The sequence below is a fragment of the Pelodiscus sinensis genome, chromosome 1 (assembly GCF_052426305.1).
Source record: "Pelodiscus sinensis isolate ZL-2025 chromosome 1, ASM5242630v1, whole genome shotgun sequence".
NCBI lineage: Eukaryota > Metazoa > Chordata > Testudines > Trionychidae > Pelodiscus > Pelodiscus sinensis.
Window position 1 is genome coordinate 5030109 of NC_143052.1, and position 20646 is coordinate 5050754.

Genomic DNA, 20646 nt, shown 5'->3' on the forward strand with positions numbered 1-20646 from the left:
AAGAAACGGTTGCGGCGCTTGTTTCGTTTCAATTAAGCTGATTAAAAGCAGCACGTTATTTCTGTGGGGGAGTAAAGTTTTAACGTTGTGTAAGTCAATGTTCCGTTATAAACTTTTGAAAGAACAGCCGTAAGGTTTGGTTCAGAGTTACAAACGTTTCAGAGTTATGAACGTCCATTCCTAGGCGTTCGTAACTCTGAGGTTCTACTGTTCTCCAGTTTGCTCAACACCATACGGACGTGATTTGGAGGACAGAAAACTAGAGGTTGTTACGGCTGATAACTGGATTTCGGGGAGCGGTGATCTAAGAAATACTGTATAGGGTTAGGCCATTTGTCTGCACTGAGGCAGGACCAAGTGTACTTAGACCGTCCTTGACAGATGTTTGTCTCACCTGTTCTTAAAAACCTCCAATATCAGGGATTCTGCAGCCTCCCTAGGAAACTTGTTCAAGTGCTTCACTGTCTTTATATGTCGAAAGCTTTTCCTTATATCTAACCTAAATCGACATTGATGTGATTCAGACAAATCAGGGGAGCTCCATAAACCAGTTTTGTTGGAGGAAAATCATAGAGGGACCAGATGGGAAAAACTTAAATGATGCTCTAAGCCAGTGATTCTAGTCTGGGGCTTGCGAGCTGCATGTGGCTCTTTTCAGTGTTGCTGCCCTTCTCCCAAAGCGCTGCAAACAGCTGATGTGTGGCACTCCCAGAGGGCCAAATTAATGCAGGGGCTTTAGTGGCTGCAGCGCAGAGCCCCGGGCCTTGCGAAAAGCTCTGTGGGTCATCAAAAGTCCAGATCTTTTTGAGGGGACCCCCCTTAGCTTTCAAATTTATAATAGATATTTAATATTATTATAGGTGTTTGTGTTTGGTGGGGTGGTGCACACAGCAGACCATATTATGTGGCTCTTTTGGTTATAGTTGGTTGCAAATGTGGCTCCCAAGACACGGCACAGCAAGTACCACTGCCCTGAGACATATGACGAGCAAGGAATATGGAGACATGTAAAATGAATCTATTGAATCAGAGCAAAAGAGAAACCTGAGGCCTGAAAAAATAGTTAGAAATAAGAACAGTGGCATGCTTTTTGAGGATGAGCATATTCCACTAGCACAGTGGTCTCCAACCTTTTTACACCCAAGATCACTTTTTAAGTCTCAGAACAGGCGAAGATCTACTGCCCCGCCCCTTCCTTGAAGCCCCACCCCTATCTTGAAGCCCCGCCCTCTCTATTCTCCTGTCCATCACTTGCTATCCCCAGCCCTTATACACTCTGTTAAACAGTTTATTTTTAAATTATGCAATATATAAAATTAAAATCACGTTTATAGTTATGAAATAAATGGTCTTTTTTAATTCATGCTATTTAAATGTCAAATGAAGCATTTACAATTATACATTTTGTTCTCTGCTATTTTGTAAATCTAAAATCCAGTATTGATAATTATATATTTTTTCTTCCAATAACAAAGTCTCAGTGTGACACCTGTGACTGAACAGTATCTGCCAGTGTCTTGAAGTCTGGGTTGTAGTCTGAAATTGCTAGTCATATACAGTCCATCAGATGGGCATCTGTGATCCTGCACTCAGCTTGGGAAGCTTGCTCCAGCATAACTGGAGCTAGTCGCAGCCTCCCTGGGCTGAGCGCAGGGCAGCCGGGCTGGAGGGAAGAGAAGTGACTGCCCGGCCAGCTAGCCATGGTGCTCAGTCAGGGTGCACCAAGCTCCACTTGGGCAGGCGCAGAGGAGAAGCCGCAGATCAGCTGGAGCGCGGGGCAGCCGCTTTCAGCTGAAAGCCACGGTCAGCTTGCTGGAGTGTTTCAGCCCTCCCGACTCCCAGCTCCCACCATTCCTCGCAGCTACTCACCTGTGTTGTTGCTCGGTGAGTAGCTGCTCCTCAAATGAGAAAATCTAATGTAAATGTACTGCGCAGGCGCACAGTTCAGAGAGGGCTCAAGAGCTACTCTTAGAGCCCCTGAGATCTACCGGTAGATCACGATCTACTGGTTGGTGACCACGGCTCTAGCATATTCTAGAGGAGCATATTCCTCTAGATGTGTAGATTGCTAGGAAAAGCATGGCAAATTTCCTAACTACTAAAAAGTCATTAAGTAGTAGTGAAAGTGTGGTAGATTGGGGAATACTCAATCCGATAAGCATTTGCAGTTAAGTGAATTCACAACTGGATGGTAACCAATTACTAGCCCATCAAAGGAGATTATCTTCCTATTCTGACTACAAAAGAATTAGTGAAGGGAGGGGTTTGAGAAAAAATCCACTCCATCTTTACTGCAGTTTTATGGCTATGGGGGTGTGAAACCTCCTCACCTCCAGCGCAGCAAGTGACAGGACTGTAAAGCACCAGTGTAAATGGGTGCCGGGTGCTGGGAGCTATTCCCCTTGTGGAGGTGGCTAACTTGGAGCTGGTGCTGTGGCCACGCTTTCACTTTCAGTGTAGACCTCGCTTCTGGCTATCATTTTCTGGGAATGTTTACTGATTTGGGGTGCCTCACTTGCGTCACTTATTTGCCTGATCTTCCCACGGGAGAAAGACCTGCATTGGGCATTTTGGGTGCTCGGCACGGCTGGGTAAAACCAGAGCAAGGAAGATCAAAGCATGGGAAATTGGACAGATACCACCCCCCCCCAGCTTACTAGGGTTAAAAAGACACTTCCCCATGGGCAGGTTAATCTGCACTATACTAGGGTCTATACTTAGGTCGAATTTATAAGCAGAGCATCCATACTACCAAGCCCATTATTTCGAAATAACGGTCTGCTTAATTCAGCATCTACATTCCTGCTTTTCATCAGGAGTAACACTAATTCCGAAATCGTTATTTTGAAAGAGTGGTAGTATGGATGCGCCGGTGCCACTATTTCGAAATAACCACTCCCCAGAGTCATTCGATGCCTCGGATTAATTTTGAGGCTTTCCCATAGATGCTGGTTCGATTTTGTAATATCGGGAGTTATTAAATCAACTGTAGTTATTTCGAAATGGTTTCCTAGTGTAGACATGCCCTTAAAATGCACCTCACCGTGGATTGGAAAGACTCCTGCTGTTTTAATGGTTGTTGGATCAGGCCGCATATGCTTAGGCAAATTTAAAACATAAAAAGACTGTTTGAACCCTCCTCATTCCCTTTAAAACAGCCAGACTACTTCAGCTAGCCTGGCTTTTCCCAGAAACCATGTTTTATGGGCCTGGATGATCACTGAAGCCACGAGGCATTTCCTCGCTCCTGGGTCTGAACACACAGCTTTTGGGGCTACGTCTAGACTACAAGCCTCTCTCAAAAAAGAGCGTCTAGACTACAACCAGTACTTTCGAAAAAGCAAGCCACTTTTTTGAAAGAGAGCACCCAGGCAGTCTGGATGCTCTCTTTCGAAAAAGCACAGTTTGCATTACATAGCGTCTTTTTTACGAAAGAGCACTTTAAAAAAAAGGCGTTTTTCCTCGAGGTTTTCCATGCTTGAAAAAACTGCCGTGTTCTTTCGATTTACTTTCGAAAGAACGCAGCAGCAGTCTAGATGCAGGGGAAGTTTTTTCGAAAAAAGGCCACTTTTTTCGAAAAAAAAAACAAAAAACCCTGTAGTCTAGACACCCCAAAGGACTCCCATCCCTAGGGTTCACCTCAATCAGGCTGTGTGCTGATCTAATATATCTTTTTTTTAAATTTCCCTGGCCCTGCCGCTGTGATCACTACAACCACTAGGCACTTTAAACACTACTTACTGCTATCTGTGCTTGAAATACGTCTCCTAGGCCATGTCTACACTAGGAAACTATTTTGAAATGACTAAATTCGACAGACGAACTCCTGATTGAACAAATTCACTACGGGGAACCATTGAAATTCATCCAAGGCAGGTTCCTGTGGATGCGCTACTTCAGACTCAGAGCACAGTGGGATGCTGCGGAAAGCATTCCGGAGGCCAGTTAGTTCGAATTAGCGGCACTGGAGTGTCCACACTCAACGTTATTTCCAGGGCTCGACAAACTATGTAATTTACTCGCCTGTGGCGAGTAGATTACAACCCGGAAGAGCCGGGTTCGGACGATCTGCGCATGCGCAGAACGATCTGTGCATGCGCAGAACGTCAGACTGCATGGCTGGTGGGCGGGGCTTGCCGCAGCTCGGCGAGCCCTGGTTATTTCGGACTTACAAGTTCGGAATTAGCGTTATTCCCGATGAAAAGCGGGACTACAGAGTTTGCATTCCAGGGCTTGGTAGTGTGGACCACTTACTAATTTGAATTTGGGTTATTTCGGAGTAAGGCCCTAGTGTAGACCAGGGCCTAGTGGGAAACTGAGAGAGAGAAGCGGAGGAAGTAAGGGCCAAGGGAGAGAGAATAAGTCAGATAACAAGGGAGAAGGTGACAACGGGGAGCAGTGGAGAAGAGAAGAGAGACAGTGTGAACTTTGCTCTAAAAAGCAATCTTTTGTAAGGGTGGGACTCTTTGCTACTTAAATTTCTTGACATGAATCCTGCCAGCCTGGGGAAGGAAGGACTGAGTATGGCAAGGCAAGAGATGCCTGCAGCTTCATCCAACATTCTGGTGCCAATGAGCTGCACACATGTGACAGAGTCTCGCTCTGGCTTGCCTGTTTTATGACTTGCTAATTCCCTGGCAAGAATCTAACCGTGCTGAAGTATACTTAGAAATAGACACGCATTTGATAGGAATCTAGACTAAGATCGTTTGTCATCTCTGTCGTTATACTGTCATGCACTACAGGCACAGATTCTGATGTACAGCAAAGGAATTAATTTCTAAGCATCTGTTCCTTGCAGTAGTGTTTGTTCCCAAACACTGCCCTGCATGTTTTATAAAAGTAATAACACATCATCATTACCAAGTGATTATTGGTAGACAGTGTTAGCCTCTGGTGGCCAATTTCCAAGTACCCACAATAACAAGTAACCATGTAAGAGTCTGTTAATTTTTACTCTTGGAGCAATGACCTAAATGGATTTTGTTTGTATTATCTTACAAATTAGGTCATAGTCCGATGATAAAAAGTAGCATCGTTCATATTAACATATCTCAGGGCCTAAGCCCTAGTCCACACTAGGGAGTTATTTTGAAATAACCCCCCTTATTTTGAAATACTATGCGGAGTGTCCTCACTACCAAGCCCGTGATTTTGAAAACTCCTGCTTTCTTCGGGGAATAAGCGTGTTTCAAAATGGTTATTTTGGGCATTATTATTTTGAATTTAGTTATTTCGGAATAACTTTCTAGTATACACATGCCCTTACAGCCTTAATATATTTATAAATGGAGGCTCCAGTCTTGCAAACTCTGATGCCTAAGAGTAATATGGATAATTCCACAGATGTCTCAAGGAGTAGGCGGGTTGAGTAAAGTTACTGTTCTGATAGCTGTTTTGAGGATTGGGTGCTAAATAGCTAGGGTTGCCAGGTATCCGCTTTTGAACCGGACAGTCCAGTATTTGAGCTTTCTGTTCGGGAAACAAACTGAGAAAATATAAATGAGAAAATATAAATGTCCGGTATTTGCTAAATAAGATGTAATGTAGATTGTTTGTGATGTAATGTCAAGTGTGTCCGGTATTTTTGTTGAAACCATCTGGCAACCCTATAAATAGCAAAGTCTGATCACAGAATGTGTATCATGCATAATACAACTAAAGAGACTCAAAAAGATGAAATCAAGCATGTAAGACTGTTCATTCAACACTGTAGAATTTAAAAACCTCAGTACAACTCTTATAACAAGGGAATCCCTGAGATTATTAAAACAATTAGTGTTACTAATCTAATTTTCTTTTCACCTTTTATGCTGTTGTTTTTCTTTCTCTTTCTGTACTCAGCTAAGACAGTGGAAAATAGACAGTTTCACTTTTGCTTCTATTCTGTTTCACTTTCAGCTTCTCAATATAGGGCAAAGACGATAGGAGAATGCTCAAAGCTGAAATTGCGGTTTCCATTAACATTTAAAAAAAAACCCACTTTCCATTTTTAAAAATTTTGTAACTTTTTTTTCCAACACAGAATCTAAATTTGGGCCTAACTATAGTTCAAAATGCCACTTTTGCCTCAAAGAGGACCTGAGAATGTTACTGAATTTTCCAATTTGTCGCATGCTCTGTCATTGTTTCCTCTGATACAGATCTGCATACTCGCTATTTAATGTTTTCCAGGTTTTTACTGAATAGCATAAACACAGGTAGCTAGGGTTGCCAGGTGTCTGGTTTTGAACCGGACAGTTCGGTATTTGAGCTTTCTGTCCCGGAAACAAATTGAAAAAATGCCAGATATATAAATGTCCGGTATTTTCTAATTAAGTAACTTTTATTATGATCATGAGTATCAGTACATAGTTGTGTACTACCTGGCTGGTAGACACGCTCACACTTCTGGGTGGGGTGTTGCTGTGCTGACCTAACTCCCCTCCCCCGAAGATGCAGCTGTGTTGGGGAGGCGGAGTTCCTATGGCAACGGAAAGCCCCCTCCATTGGTAGAGGCTGTGCTTACAGGTCGGGAAGATGCAGTTCCTATGGCAACGGAAAGCGCCCTCCATTGGTAGAGGCTGCACCTACAGGTCAGGGAGGCTGAGTTCCTATGGCAACGGAAAGCCCCCTCCATTGGTAGAGGCTGTGCCTACAGGTCGGGGGGGGCCGAGTTCCTATAGCAACGGAAAGCCCCCTCCATTGGGAGAGGCTGTGCCTACAGGTCGGGGAGATGCAGTTCCTATGGCAATGGAAAGCCCCTTCGTTTGGTAGAGGCCATGCCTACACTATGGGGTGATGCAGGCATGGCCCCCAGGCCTCCTCCCGTATCCCTTCCACTGTGTAAACTGCCTCCACCCCCTGGAAACTGTCCCACTGCCCCCCAGTCCCACCCCTCTGCAAAAATCGCTCCCTTCCTCCCCAAACTGCCCCCACAAGTGTCCCTGCTCCAGCCAGTCTCCAGCACGAGGGGCATGTGCCACTGGCCCCTCTGCCAGCACTTTGCATCACCAGTGCCACCGGCTCACCCGAGACTGCTGCCCGCTGACAGTCCAGGCTGCTTGGAGACAGGTAACCACCCTGGCTGGGCCTGAGTGCGAGGGGATCCGGCTTCTGGGGAGCGAGCCAGGCCCGCAGTGAAGGAGACAGGGAAGCCCCCCCAGACCGCTGCCTCATCTCGTCCCTCACAGCCAGCCTCCCTCATTGCCCTCTGCCCCCTCAGCCCTACCTCCAGATCCCAAGCTCCACTCACACACTCAGTTCTGAGCCCACTTAGCCCTGCTCCACACCCCTTAGCTCCCATCTCCTCCACACTCAGCTTTCCCATGTCTCCACCTTACCTCACCCTCCCCATCTTCCTTCACCCACACCTTTCAATCCTACCCCACACCGTCTGGTCCCCAGACTTCCACACACAAACCATGTAGCCCCCCATGTGCCCCAGTCTCCAACAACCATAGCTCTCCATCTACCCTCCACACTCTGTCTGCAGCCTCCCCTAACTTAGGACCCCATCTCCCCTTCCCCGCCACACTTACCTCCCATGCCTTCTTGTTCCTCCCCCAGCCCTACACACCTATCTTCCCAACCCTTCTTCTAGATGTTTTTTTCTCCCTCCTCCTTATAACAACCTTTTTTGTACTTTAAAATGATCATTTCCTCTCTGTCTTTTCTTTTCCTGACTAATTTTTTCACTCTTCCCTCATAGCTCATGTTCCTTAGACCTTTAATCATTTTTTTTTTTGGTCTACATCTTTCCTGAAATATGGTACCCACAACTGGACACAATACTCCAGCTGACGTCTAATCAGTAGAGCTGAATTACTTTTTGTGCCTTGCTTATGACAATCCTGCTAATACATCCCAGAATGATGTTTGTTTGTCTGTTTTTTGGCAACAGTGTCTGAGGGTACGTCTAAACTACATGGCTCCATCGACGGAGCCGTGTAGATTTGTTTGTTTGGCAAAGGGAAATGAAGCTGCGATTTAAATAATCGTGGCTTCATTTAAATTTAAATGGCTGCCGCGCTGAGCCGACAAACAGCTGATCAGCTGTTTGTCGGCTCAGCGTGCTAGTCTTGACACTCCCCTGCCGACATGAAAGCCCTTTATCGACCTCCCCGGTAAACCTCATCCTATGAGGCATAACAGGGAGGTCGATAAAGGACTTTCAGGTCGGCGCGGGAGCATCCAGACTAGCGCACTGAGCCGACAAACAGCTGATCAGCTGTTTGTCGGCTCAGCGAGGCAGCCATTTAAATTTAAATGAAGCCGCAGTTATTTAAATCGTGGCTTCATTTCCCTTTGCCAATCAGCCTTATCTACATGGCTCCGTCGATGGAGCCATGTAGTTTAGACACACCCGTACTGTTGACTCATTTAGCATGTGGTCTACTATCTTCAGTTAGGTCCCTTTCTTCAGTTCTCCTTCCTAGACAGTCATTTCCCATTCTGTATGCGTGCAACTGATTGTTCCTTCCTAAGCAGACTACTATGCATTTGTCCTTATTGAATTTCAGACGTTTTACTTCAGGCCATTTCTTCAGTTTGTCCAGATCATTTTGAGTTTTAACTCTATCCTTCAAAGCGCTTCCAACCTCTCCTAGCTAGCTATCACTCACACATTTTAGAATATAAACATATGTAGCCCCCAAGGAGAGGCACTCTGAGTTTGCCTTGGCTCCCCTTCCCTACCAGGGCCAGAGTCAGCCCGGCAACCCATAGGGAGTTAGATGCCCCTCCCAGGGAGTTCAGGAGGGGGAAGGAGAGGCCATTGTTGGGGGGAAGTCTGGAGCAAGCCAGGGCAAGGGCAGGACTGGCTGTGTGGGAGCTAGTAAGCCCCAGGCCTGCATGCAGGGTTCCCCCTGAGAACTGGCCTCTAGGGACCTGAAGGCAGGATCCCCCAGCTGGGTTTTCTGTCTCCACTGGTGATTCCCAGTTTGTGGAGTTTGCTGGGAGGCTTCCCCAGCCAGGCTGAGTTAGCTCTCCAGCTCCCTGGGTGAGAAGAGTCACCACATGGTCAGCTCGGCTCTATCTGCGAGTTCAGGGCTGCTGCCTGCTGCGTGTCTGAATGCTGGGCTAGGCGGTTATAGTTTGAATTTTGGTGCAGTTGTGTGGCCTGCACCTTGAGCCCTGCACCCCTTTGCGGTGAGGGGAAATTCTGGGACCGAAGCAGCCTGATTCCTGCCTGAAGAGGATCCCTGCAAGAAGAGAGCAGCCCCTTTGCAGTGACTGAGTCATCTCTCAACCTGAGGCTCATTCATGGAGTGTGTGAGTGCACCCATTTTTAGTTAGGCAGGGAATTTGTTTGGGGATTTTATTATCTGAAGCATATTAACCCTGTGGAGGGATTTACTGCCTTCTCCCATGTGTGAGTCCTTTGGGCTGTACTGGACCTAGTCAGCCCCACTGCTAAACCACTGCAGAGAAGGATTTTGTGGTCAACAGTCATCAAGGGCCCCAACAAAGTACGCGTACGAACGGGAAACTGATCTTACAGTTGCTGGCACCGGTGACCCTAAAAAGAGTGTTTTACCCTGTTCTGTTATATTTGTCTCCTGTTTAATATAATTGTGTTTATTATAGTGTATGTGTTTGTGCTATTTTCTGGGAGTCTCCAACTATCTGGCAAATACGTGGGGATTACCCTGGGCTAGAATTTTCCTCCCAAGCTGCTCTGGTGACCCTGCCAGGAAGGAGTGAGGGGAGTGGCAAATAAATCCATCAGAAAAAATAAAGTTGAGTGGGTGGCGGGATCCAGAAGAACCCAGACCTATCCATCAAAACCTGTAAGGAGATTGGCTTTAAAGAAGGTAACCAAGTGGAGAGGGACGCGCTACACATATCTGATCCCTGAGACACCTCACTTGATATACCCTTCCAGCTTGACTATGAACTGCTAAAAACGATTCCCTGGGAACGGCTTCCTAATCAACTATTCATCCATCTTATCGTAGCTCCATCTAGGTTGTATTTCCCTAGTTTGTTTATGAGGTGGTCATGTGAGATGATATCAAAAACCTTTCTAAACTCATGATTTATCGCCTCTACCACTTTTCTCCACAAGGCTTGTTACCCCTATCAAAGAAAACTATTAGCCCTGATCTACACTGGGGAATTATTTTGAAATAACTCCCCTTATTTTGAAATAACAAGTGGAGCGTCCACATTAACAGGCCCGTTATTTCAAAATTATTAATTTGAAATAATAACTCCTGCTTTCCAGGAGCAATAACTCTTATTTCGACATAGTTATTTTGAAATAGCAGTAATGTAGAAACTCCACGGCTGCTATTTCGAAATAACTACTCCCCAGAGTCAAAGTAATCACTCCCCAGTGCTTCCTACGGCTCTAAGTCGAGATAGTGCCTCAGACTAATTTTGAGGCTTCCCGGTATTGTGAACATGCTATTTGGAAATTATTATTTTGGGAATTATTATTTCAAAATAAATTATTTAGAAATAATTTCCTAGTGTAGACATGCCCTTAAGTTGGTTGACACAATTCGCTCTTGGCAAATCTGTGCTGATTGTCACTTACCACCTTATTGTCTTCGAGGTTTCTGCAAATTGATTGCTTAATTATTTGCTCCATTATCTTTCCAGGTACTGAGTTAAGCTGATTGGTCTGTAATAGCCCGGGTTGCTTTGTTGACACTATATTTGCCCCTTTCCAGTTTTCTGGAATCTCTCCTGTCTTCCATGACGTTCCAAAGATAATCGCTAATGGCTCAGATATCTCCTCAATCAGCTCCTAGGATGTATTTCATCAGGCCATGGTGATGACTTGAAGACATCTAGCTTGTCTAAGTAATTTTTACCATGTTCTTTCCATATTTTAGCTTCTGATCCTATCACATTTTCACTGGCATTTGTTAGCCTTTTTGGTAAAAACTGAAAGAAAAAAAGTAATTAAGCACTTCTGCCATTTCCACATTTTCTGTTTATTGTTTTTCCCATCTCCTTGAGTCATGGGCCTACGCTGTGTTTGGCCTTCCTCTTGCTTCTGATGTATTTGTAGAATGTTTTCTTGTTACTCTTTTTGTCTCTAGCTAGTTCAAGCTTGTTTTGTGCCTGGGCCCCATTAAAATCACGGGGATTACCTGTGTTGCGTAAAGTGACTCACAAGCGTAAGTACTTGCAGGTTTGGGTGTTGGCTGAATTTCACTGGTGAAAGAAGACCCATCGCTGTAGAGGAATGGAAGGGAAGAAAGCGTTAGTATTTCAGTTGAAACTGTTGAGGATTTTTATTTAGATAGAATATAATTACCTCATCTGATTTAAAGGAATAAGTCTGAGCTCCCTTGTTATCTTTTTAATATCTTCAAGGGTGTGAGAGAAAACTATCAAGAAAGCAATATAAGGAGGGGGAGGAAAAAGAAAAAGAAAATATTCCTCTTTAGCATCATTAGGTTCAGTAAGAGAAAATACATTAATATGTTGCAGGTATTTTTCTTTAAACTGTTTATATTTTTCATCTTTGTGTGTTTAGGGAAAATACTTCTGTTTTTTTACATTTTTACTTCTACTTTTTCAATAATAATCCCAACAGAGTAATTAGTACAATATAGGACACATAAAAGGCAAACGTGAGCAGGGAAAAAAGAGGCATCTATCCCATTGGAAGATTAAAAGAGAAAAAGGCACTTTTGATGAATTAATTTTCATAGTTGTATGCCTGGTTTCCATTCCTGTCAGTCCTCTAAATGCATGTATTACAACAGTTATTTAAATTTGGTTTTCTACTCATATAATTGCCTTTCCTTCATACCTTTCATTTAATCCCCACACATAACAAAGTTATCTCCCTTTTATTGTTGTAAATCATATGCCGCAGAAATGCAAAATCATATAACTCAGAGTTGATGAGCAACATGGCCTATGCTAAATAAATTAAAAGCTTGTAAGTTTGGGAGTGCCGGGCTATTATTTTCCTTACATTAGATCTTATTAAGTAAGATGATGGGAGTTGAGGATTTAGGATTTAGGATTTAAAGAAGCAAAAAAGAAAAACCTTCAAGCACACATTTAAAAAAATGAGACCATACACGTGAAAAATGTAGTATGACAAAGATTAATGATCTCTTAGGGTATGTCTACACTATAGCACTAATTCGAACTAACTTAATTCGAATTAGTTAATTCGAACTAAGCTAATTCGAACTAGTGCATCTAGACCTAAAAACTAGTTCGAATTAGCATTTTGATAATTCGAACTAGCATGTCCACATTGAGTGGACTCTGAACCGAGGTTAAGGCTGGCCGGAAGCAGTGCCGGCAGGGCATCAGATTAGGACTTAGAGCGTGGGGCTGCTGTCTCAGGCTAGCCGAGGGCTGTGCTTAAAGGGACCCGACCCCCACCCCGGACAGACAGTTATCAGGGGTTACCCGCTCGCTTGTCTAACTCGATGAGGGACAGCAAAGCAATCCTGGCTTGGAGTGCCCTGAATGCCCACACTTGGCACATCACAGCACTTGCCCATCAGCCCAGCTGCACTTGCCGCAGGCTGCCATCCGGAGGGGGTCAATCAGGGGGCTGCAGGAGAGCTTCCACCCCGAGGAGCCCGCAGAGCCACCCCAGTCCTTCCCATCGGGTCTCGTGCCCCATTCCTCCCTCACCTCCTTCCATTTACCCCTCCCTAGCCCCCCTTCCTGATGTACAAAATAAAGGACACGTGTGTTCAAAAATGGAATCTGTCTTTATTGAACAAAACTCAGGGAGACTGGGGAAAGGAGGTGGGAGAGGGGAAGAGAGAGGGTGGGAGAGGGGAGGGCAACTAAAATGATCAGGGGTTTGGAACAGGTCCCATATAAAGAGAGGCTAAAGAGACTGGGACTTCTCAGCTTAGGAAAGAGGAGACTGAGGGGGGATATGATAGAGGTCTATAAAAGCATGAGTGGTGTGGAGAGGGTGCATAAAGAAAAGTTCTTCATGAGTTCCCATAATAGAAGGACTAGAGGACACCAAATGAAATGAATGGGTAGCAGGCTTCAAACTAATAACAGAAAGTTGTTCTTCACAAAGCAAATAGTCAACCTGTGGAACTCCTTGCCGCAGGAGGCTGTGAAGGCTAGGACTATAACAGTTTAAAGAGAAGTTAGATCAATTCATGGAGGCTGGGTCCATGGAGAGGTATTAGCCAGAGGATAGAAATGGTGTCCCTGGCCTCTGTTTTGGAAGGCTGGAGATGGATGGCACGAGACAAATGGCTTGGTCATTGTCTTCGGTCCATCCCCTCTGGGGTAGCTGGTGTTGGCCGCTGTCGGCAGACAGGCTGCTGGGCTAGATGGACCTTTGGTCTGACCCAGTACGACCGTTCTATGCTCAGGGCTCAGGGTCGGGGGGGGTCTCACTGGACCTCCTTGATTTTCATGCAAACCTGCTTCTGGGTAGCCAGGCTGGCAGCTATCCTGCCCTGGACGGCCACTTTCCTGTGCCTAGTGCGTTGGTCGTGGATGAGGTCCACGATCTCCGCACTAGACCAGGTGGGCGCCTGCCTCTTGCGGCCCCAGGCAGGCTCCTGGGAGCCGCCAGCCTGGTCCCGGGAAGAGGCGGAGGGCTGGGTGGCAGCGGGTGGCTGGCTCGTGCCATGCCAGGTGCAGGGTCTGCTGGCTGGGTGCTGGCAGGCTTGCACCTGGCATGGGCACCGTAGCCAGACTGTTCCCCTTTAAGGGGGCCGGGGCTGGGAGGGGGGCAGACGAGTTTCCCTGGTGGTGCCCAGAGTGGCCACTAGGGCAAGCTGGGGAGGGCTAGCCTCCAACTAGTTTGAATTAAGTGGCTACACAGCTCCTTAATTCGAAATACTGAATTCGAACTAGGCATTAGTCCTTGTAGAATGAGGTTTACCTAATTCGAATGAAGTGCTCCGCTAGTTCGAATTAAGTTCGGTTTGTATGTGTAGCGCCTATCAAAGTTAATTCGAACAGTTGTTAGTTCGAATTAACTTTGTAGTGTAGACATACCCTTACTTGGCCAGAGCTAAGAGAAGGTACAACTTTTCATGTAAGATGCAAAAATGAGATTCTGAACTCCTTGTATTTACAGATTGCCTGGTATCTTTCTTATGGACAGGAAGGCCCAGGGGTTTGGGTGGTATCCTCGCTGGGTGCAAAACACCACTATGCAAAGAAAAATTACTCCCACAACAGCATTGGGAGGTTCCATAGATATTGTGTGTCAGCGACTTCCTGCACATGTTCTGGTCTAAGTTCACAAGTTACAAAAACACACCTTTTCTAATTTGTCCACACTGCAAACGAAACCTGTGAGCGGAAGCTTCCGGCTTGGAATACATTTTTGTAAAGTCTAAGAACCTTTATTCAGGATTTCCTGTTTCCTGTGAATGGATTTTAGCAACTATCGCTCTAGAGTAGGGATGTTAGAAATTGTTTATTTTAGTAATAGTGCAACCGCAACAATTCTTATACAGAGGGCATCGAATAACTGTGTCAGAGGCAGCAGCGCGAGGTAGCAGGCGGGAGCCAGTCTGTGAGGGGACCCCATTTAAAAATTGGCTCTCCACACAGACCAGCTTGCACCTGCCACCCCGTGCCGCTGCCTCTGTATCAGAGGCAGCAACGCAGGGCAGCACGTGGCTTTCCTATGTGCATCTTCGTTTAAAACTCGGACCTGAGGGCTGGGACTGAGCCCGCCTGCCAGTCCAAGTTTTAAATGCAGAGCACGGTGGGTGAGAGGGATTGTTGTGGTTAACTGGGACTGTTAACTGCTAAGCAATCGCTTTTTGGTAAAACGGTTACCCGGCTAGCCGCAAACATCCCAACTCTAACATACACCCTCCCCCCCTCCATTGACTATTTTTACACAGTTTGTAAAGTTTGGGATCTGTTATGGCATGAATCACCTGTTGCTGGTGCTATAAATGGGTTTGCAAGTCCAGTAGACTTCTGATAATCCGGCACTCTTGGGACTCAGGGGGTGCCGGTTTATCGGATATGCTGGAGTATGGGGAGGTACTCCGGTGGGGTGCTGTGACAGGTCTTCCAGGACCTGCACTGCGTGGGTGAGGGGTCAGCGGGAATGGCGCGAGGAGGGGCGAACTCTTCGCCGTGTTGCAGGGAGGCGGTGGAAGCCCTGCGCAGCCGGCTTGCAAGCAGCGGCGACAGAGAGGGGGCAAGAGGCAGGCAGCTGTGTAAGGCGGGTGGGGGTGGGGGAGTCAGCGGGGAACACTGCCTGCCTCTCGCTCCCTCTCCGTCGCTGCCATTTGCAAGCCGGCTGCGCAGGGCTTCCACGGCCACCCCACAACACGGCGAAGTGTTCGCCCCTCGCTGCGCCGTCCCCCGCCGACGCCCCCCGTTTGCCCGCCCACCTTAAACAGCTGCCTGCCTCTCTCCCTCTCCGCTGCTGCCTCTGGTCAGCTCCAATTGTCCGGCTGGCTGGAGCACTTCCGGGTTCTAGTTGGTGCTGGACTATCAGGAGTGCCGGACCACTGGATGCCAGACAACTGGAGTTTTACTGTACTTTTTTCTTAGCATGTGAATAGTATACAGTCGGAAGAGATACTGTAGGGCACAACAGCCATGGCTCTCTGGGTGGCCAGGCAGGATCTTCTTGAGGGCTGGTGTTGGGCGGGGCAGGTTTGGGTGGGGCTTGATGGGGGGGAGAAAGGAGGTTGTGGAAGGGGCGTGGTCTCAAAGAAGGGGTGTGGCTTCAGGTGGGAGGGGCGAGGCTTGGACTTCCCTTCACCATTTGGGCCTTCATCCACCATGCATGGGAATGATGAACTCAGTAGTTATTAATGAAGCTAGAAGAGACCAGTCAACTTCCAGTAGTTTAAACTGCAGCTATAAAGTATTTTACAGGCGACCCCCGCACTTACGACCTAATCGGTTCCTGGAGAACCATCGTAAGTCGAGCCCTTGTAAGTCGAACCCTTATTTCCCATAGGCGCAATGTTCTAAATGGCAGTTCCGTTCCTGGCAATCCATTTCATACCCTAAAAATACCAAAATTGACTATGGAAATGGAGGAAAACTAAACTACATAGTTCAAATAATGCACGAAAATAACTAAAAAGTGAAGACTGATGTAGTGGAGATGCGTGCAGTTCAAGCAGCAGCTGCAGACCGGCGAGTCTGGCTGACTTTGTACATTTCCTGTTTTGGGATGATGCATGGAGTCTGCGTCGTAAACCATCATAAATGCAAGCTGCGGATGTAAATAGGGGGGTTTTAGGAGCTATCTCGCATGAAAAAAATGATTGTAAATGCAGGGGGTTGTAAGTTGGGTGGTTGTAAGTTGAGGGTTGCCTGTAGGCTGCGTGAATTTGGCAATAGTTGCTATCTACCAAGCGACTTTCCACTTCAAATAGAAACTCTGGAGAGATTGAAATACACTAAGTGAGTCCTACATGTGGGTTGCATGCGCCAGGCAATTAGGTGAGTCCTCTCTTCTCTAGGCCCCCAGATTTATTTTGCTTTTTATTTAAATTGCAATTTAATGTCAGGATGTGTTGAATTACCCAGAAGTTAACGCTGGTTATTTTGCTCAGCTGCTACCAACATCAGAAGAGACCTTTGTGGCAATTGGTGTCCTCACGCTGTCTTGGTCAATATTTTCACGCCTTTGTTTCTTTCCTTGCAGCTTTTCACCAAGTGCCAGCGGACTCAAGCTCCCTTTACCAGACAGTTGTTTCCGTGCTGCGTAACTCGTATTTGGACGCCGCGTCTCGGAATGGCTTTCAGTACAGTCGAGTGACTTTGGTGAAGAACGATCTCTTTTTAAACGAGGTAAGTCTCGTCAGCAAGGAAGTTAGCTAGAGGTTTTGAAGAGGATGGAATTCCTTCCGGACTTTCCAGGGTTCCGCTGGATTCCTTTGTGAGTTTTTTTGGCCTGCCATTTGTGGCAGATGTTTGATTCTTTGGTTTCCAGAGTTCAGTTAATCTGTTTGTCTTCTTGTGACCTTTGCCCAGTTTACGATTCGTGAATGAGCAGAGCATTTTCTTTCTTTTCTCCTCTTGACTCTTCTGTTCCCTGCCCCCCTTCTTCCTTTGACTGTGGAAGAAAGGCGACCGAGCCTTCTCTCCAAGTCCTGGGGGCCCTGCCTTCAGGGACCAGTTGAAATGCTAATGTAATGCTTGCAGCTTATGTTTTAGGGGCTTTTCCTGTGGAGTTGGGTTGCTTCATAGTTAAATCAGGATGTCTTTCCTTTTATTGCAGCCCTGGCCTAGGACATATGACAAGTCTCCCCTCCAGGGGAGACCAGGATAGCTCCAAAAACAACTTTAAAAAAACCAACAAGTAGTCCTCTGACACCTTAGAAACTAGCAAACATACATGTATAGTTATCATAAGCACAAGCCACTTCTTCAGATGAGATGATCTCGAGTTGCTTCCTTAGCTCCTCCTGCAAACATGCCCGTACAAGTTGGAACCACATCACGCCCTTTCTACAGCAGGGTTGAAAGCATTTTAAAAATATGTACTTACCCAGGGCTTTCATATGCCGTCTTCTTTTGAAATACACCAAGTGCTGTGTACCGGGTTGTAGTCTTTGAACGCTGCAGATTACTCATTTTTCCAGGCCTTCACGAACCAGTGCTTCTCTTGTCATGAGCTAAAAGTGGAGCTGAAATCTTAATCTGTGTCAGTGCGTCAAAGACTTAGAAGGAGAAAGACCCTCCCCACATTACACCCAGAGTCTGGGGAGGAGGCAGCGTAGTAGACTGTGTACTCCAGCCAGATCTCTCCTCTCCTCCCACAAATACAAACACCCCCACTCCCCCCTGTTCCTAGAGGGAAGGTAAAAGATTGATGGGGATTTTTTGGCGGGTGGGGGGGCAAGGACTTCCCTACCACCCCATCAATAAAGCAACTGGCGTCGCACTATCCCTGGGCTATGTCTACACTTGTGGCTTCTTGCGGGAGAAATATGTAAATGAGGCCAAGCGTGGACTAGCGCCGAGCCTCATTTGCATACCTAATGAGCCGCCATTTTGCAGAAGAGGCTCTTGCACCAGAAGGAGCTGTCTACCCTGCCCCTTCTTGCGCAAGAAAAACCCTCTTGCGCAATGCCATTACGCCAGTTATTTTCAGGAATAACGGCATCGCGCAAGAGGGTTTTTCTTGCGCAAGAAGGGGCAGTGTAGACAGCTCCTTCTAGTGCAAGAGCCTCTTCTGCAAAAATGGCGGCTCATTAGGTATGCAAATGAGGCTCGGAGATATTCCACGCTTAGCCATCATTTGCATATTTCTCCCGCAAGAAGCCACAAGTGTAGACATAGCCCAGGGATAGTGCGACACCAGTTGCTTTATTGATGGGGTGGTAGGGAAGTCCTTGCCCCCCGACCCGCCAAAAAATCCCCATCAATCTTTTACCTTCACTCTAGGAACAGGGGAGTGGGGGTGTTTGTATTTGTGGGAGGAGAGGAGAGATCTGGCTGGAGTACACAGTCTACTATGCTGCCTCCTCCCCAGACTCTGGGTGTAATGTGGGGAGGGTCTTTCTCCTTCTAAGTTGGGGGGCACATCAATGAGGGTTTATTTTGTTTGTTTTTTTCCTTCTCTCTTATGTGCGGCCCCCGACTGATTTTTCTGTGGGCCAGCGGCTCCCAACCCAAAAAAGATTCCTATAGTGATGAGAGGGGTTTTCCATTGATGGCTTTAATCTCCTACTCCAAGAGGCCTCCTCTACACCTAAAACTTAAGTCAAACTAGCAACATGGCTCAGAGGAATGAAAAATTTCACGCTCTGTGTGACAGAGTTAGGTCAGCCTAACCCCCACTGAATAGGTGCAACGAGGTTGGCAGTAGAATTCTTTTGTCAACCTAAAAACGTATTTTGTAGTAATATTATTATTTATAGCACTGTAGCCAGGCAACCCCAGTCATGGAGAACTAAACTAGAAATGCATTCGTTTGCCATTTAACAATAATTAGCAAACATCCCCCTTGGTTTTAAAATCAAGTCAAACTGAAGACCATCTGAAATGCGGGTGTTAAAGCATGATATTCAGCCTGCGGCTTTTTCTAACTTGCAGTCTCATCTTCCATATTTTCTCTCCTCCCACAAGTTTAAGGATATTTAATAAATCAGTGTGAAAAAATTAGCTCTCTACATGTTTGCTTTGGCTCTGGTTGCACCATTTTCTGTAGCGTGGAGCTGAGTTTCAGGCATCTGTGCTGGAGTTATCCAAGTAGTAAATCACTGGAAAAAGGAAATTTGTATAAAATAAAGAGGTAATCAAGTAATCGATCCCCTGTCACCCATTTTCAGCCTCTTGAGAAGCAGAGGCTAGGGACACCATTGCTACCCATCCTGGCTAATAAGCAGGGCTCGACAAACAATGTAATCTACTCGCCCGGGGCGAGTAGATTACACCCTGGAAGAGCTGGCGCAGAGCGATCTGCACATGCGCAAAGCGCAGAACCGCGCAGCTGGCGAGCGGGGCTCGCTGCCGCTCGGCGAGCCCTGCTAATAAGTATTGATGGACCTAACCTCCATGAATTTATCTAGTTCTTTTTTGAACCCCGTTAAAGTCCTGGGCTTCACAACATCCTCTGTCAAGGAGTTCCACAAGTTGCCAAGTATGTACGAAGGGCTGTACTACTGACACTGAAGTGAGCATTGTTCTGATACAATTACCCACGCTAGGTGGATCTAAGCTCACCTGGTTGGCTAGCCTGTGCTGTGTAGACCTGCCCTAGGAGTGTCATATTTAACATGTGGTACCTTCTGTGCAAAGGACAAAGACATTCACCCTCTGTGATATTCCCCCTCTTGGGCTAAATCTATTGGGCTATCGCATGGCTGTCCACAGGAAGAGGTGGACATAAGAATATAAAAATGGCCATATAGGGTCAGATCAAAGATCCAACTAGCCCAGTATCCTATCTGCTGACAGTGGCCAATGCCAGATGCCCCAGAGGGAACAGAATCATCAAGTGATCCATCTCCGGTCACCCATTCTCAGCTTCTGGCAAACAGAGGCTAGGAACGCCGCTCCTACCCATCCTGGCTAATAGCCATTGATGGACCTACCCTCCATGAATTTATCTAGCTCTTTTTTTAACCCTGTTAATGTTCTGGTCTTCACAACTCTGGCAAGGAGTTCCACAGGTTGTGCGTTGCATGAAGAAAAACTTCCTTTTGTCTGTTGTAAACCTGCTATCTATTAATTTCATTTGGTGACCTCTAGTTCTTAGGTTATGGGAAAAGTAAATAAATTTTCCTTATTCACTTTTTCCACACCAGTCATGATTTTATAGACCTCTATCATATTCCCCCCTACCCTCCTCTTTTTTAAGCTGCAAACTGCCAGTGTTTTTAATCTTTCTTCATATGACACCTGTTCCAAATCTCTAATAATTTTTGTTGCCCTTTTCTGAACTTTTTCCAATGCCAAGATATCTTTTTTAAGATAAGGCAGCCACGTCTGTACACAGTATTCAAGATGTGGGTGTACCATGAAGTTATATAGAAGCAATTAGGTATTCTCTGTCTTATTCTCAATCCCTTTTTAAATGATTCCTAACATTCTGTTTGCTTTTTTGACTGACGCTGCACACTGAGCAGATGCTTTTAGAGAACTCTCCACAATGAGTCGAAGCAGGACCGGCTCAAGCCATTCCTGCGCCCCAGGCAGCGGGCGCGCAACGCATGCACGGCCCCGCCCCCGGCGCGCTGCGCACCTTACAGCTGCCATCAG

The 20646-nt window shown here is 46.3% G+C and overlaps 1 protein-coding gene across 3 annotated transcripts in view; it reads left to right on the top strand.

The window, feature by feature from the left end:
• Window positions 1-20646, top strand: part of TASOR2 (transcription activation suppressor family member 2) — a 93000-nt gene that overhangs the window by 5538 nt on the left and 66816 nt on the right. The window contains exons 1-2 of one of the 3 annotated variants that reach the window (XM_089777983.1): window positions 6576-7053; window positions 16583-16728. In XM_089777983.1, the coding sequence (XP_089634109.1) occupies window positions 6762-7053; window positions 16583-16728 (438 nt within the window). In that variant the 5' untranslated portion in view covers window positions 6576-6761. Of the gene's footprint in view, window positions 1-6575; window positions 7054-16582; window positions 16729-20646 lie in introns of those variants that run through there. The other 2 variants (XM_025183209.3, XM_075925098.2) reach the window with 2 other exon arrangements.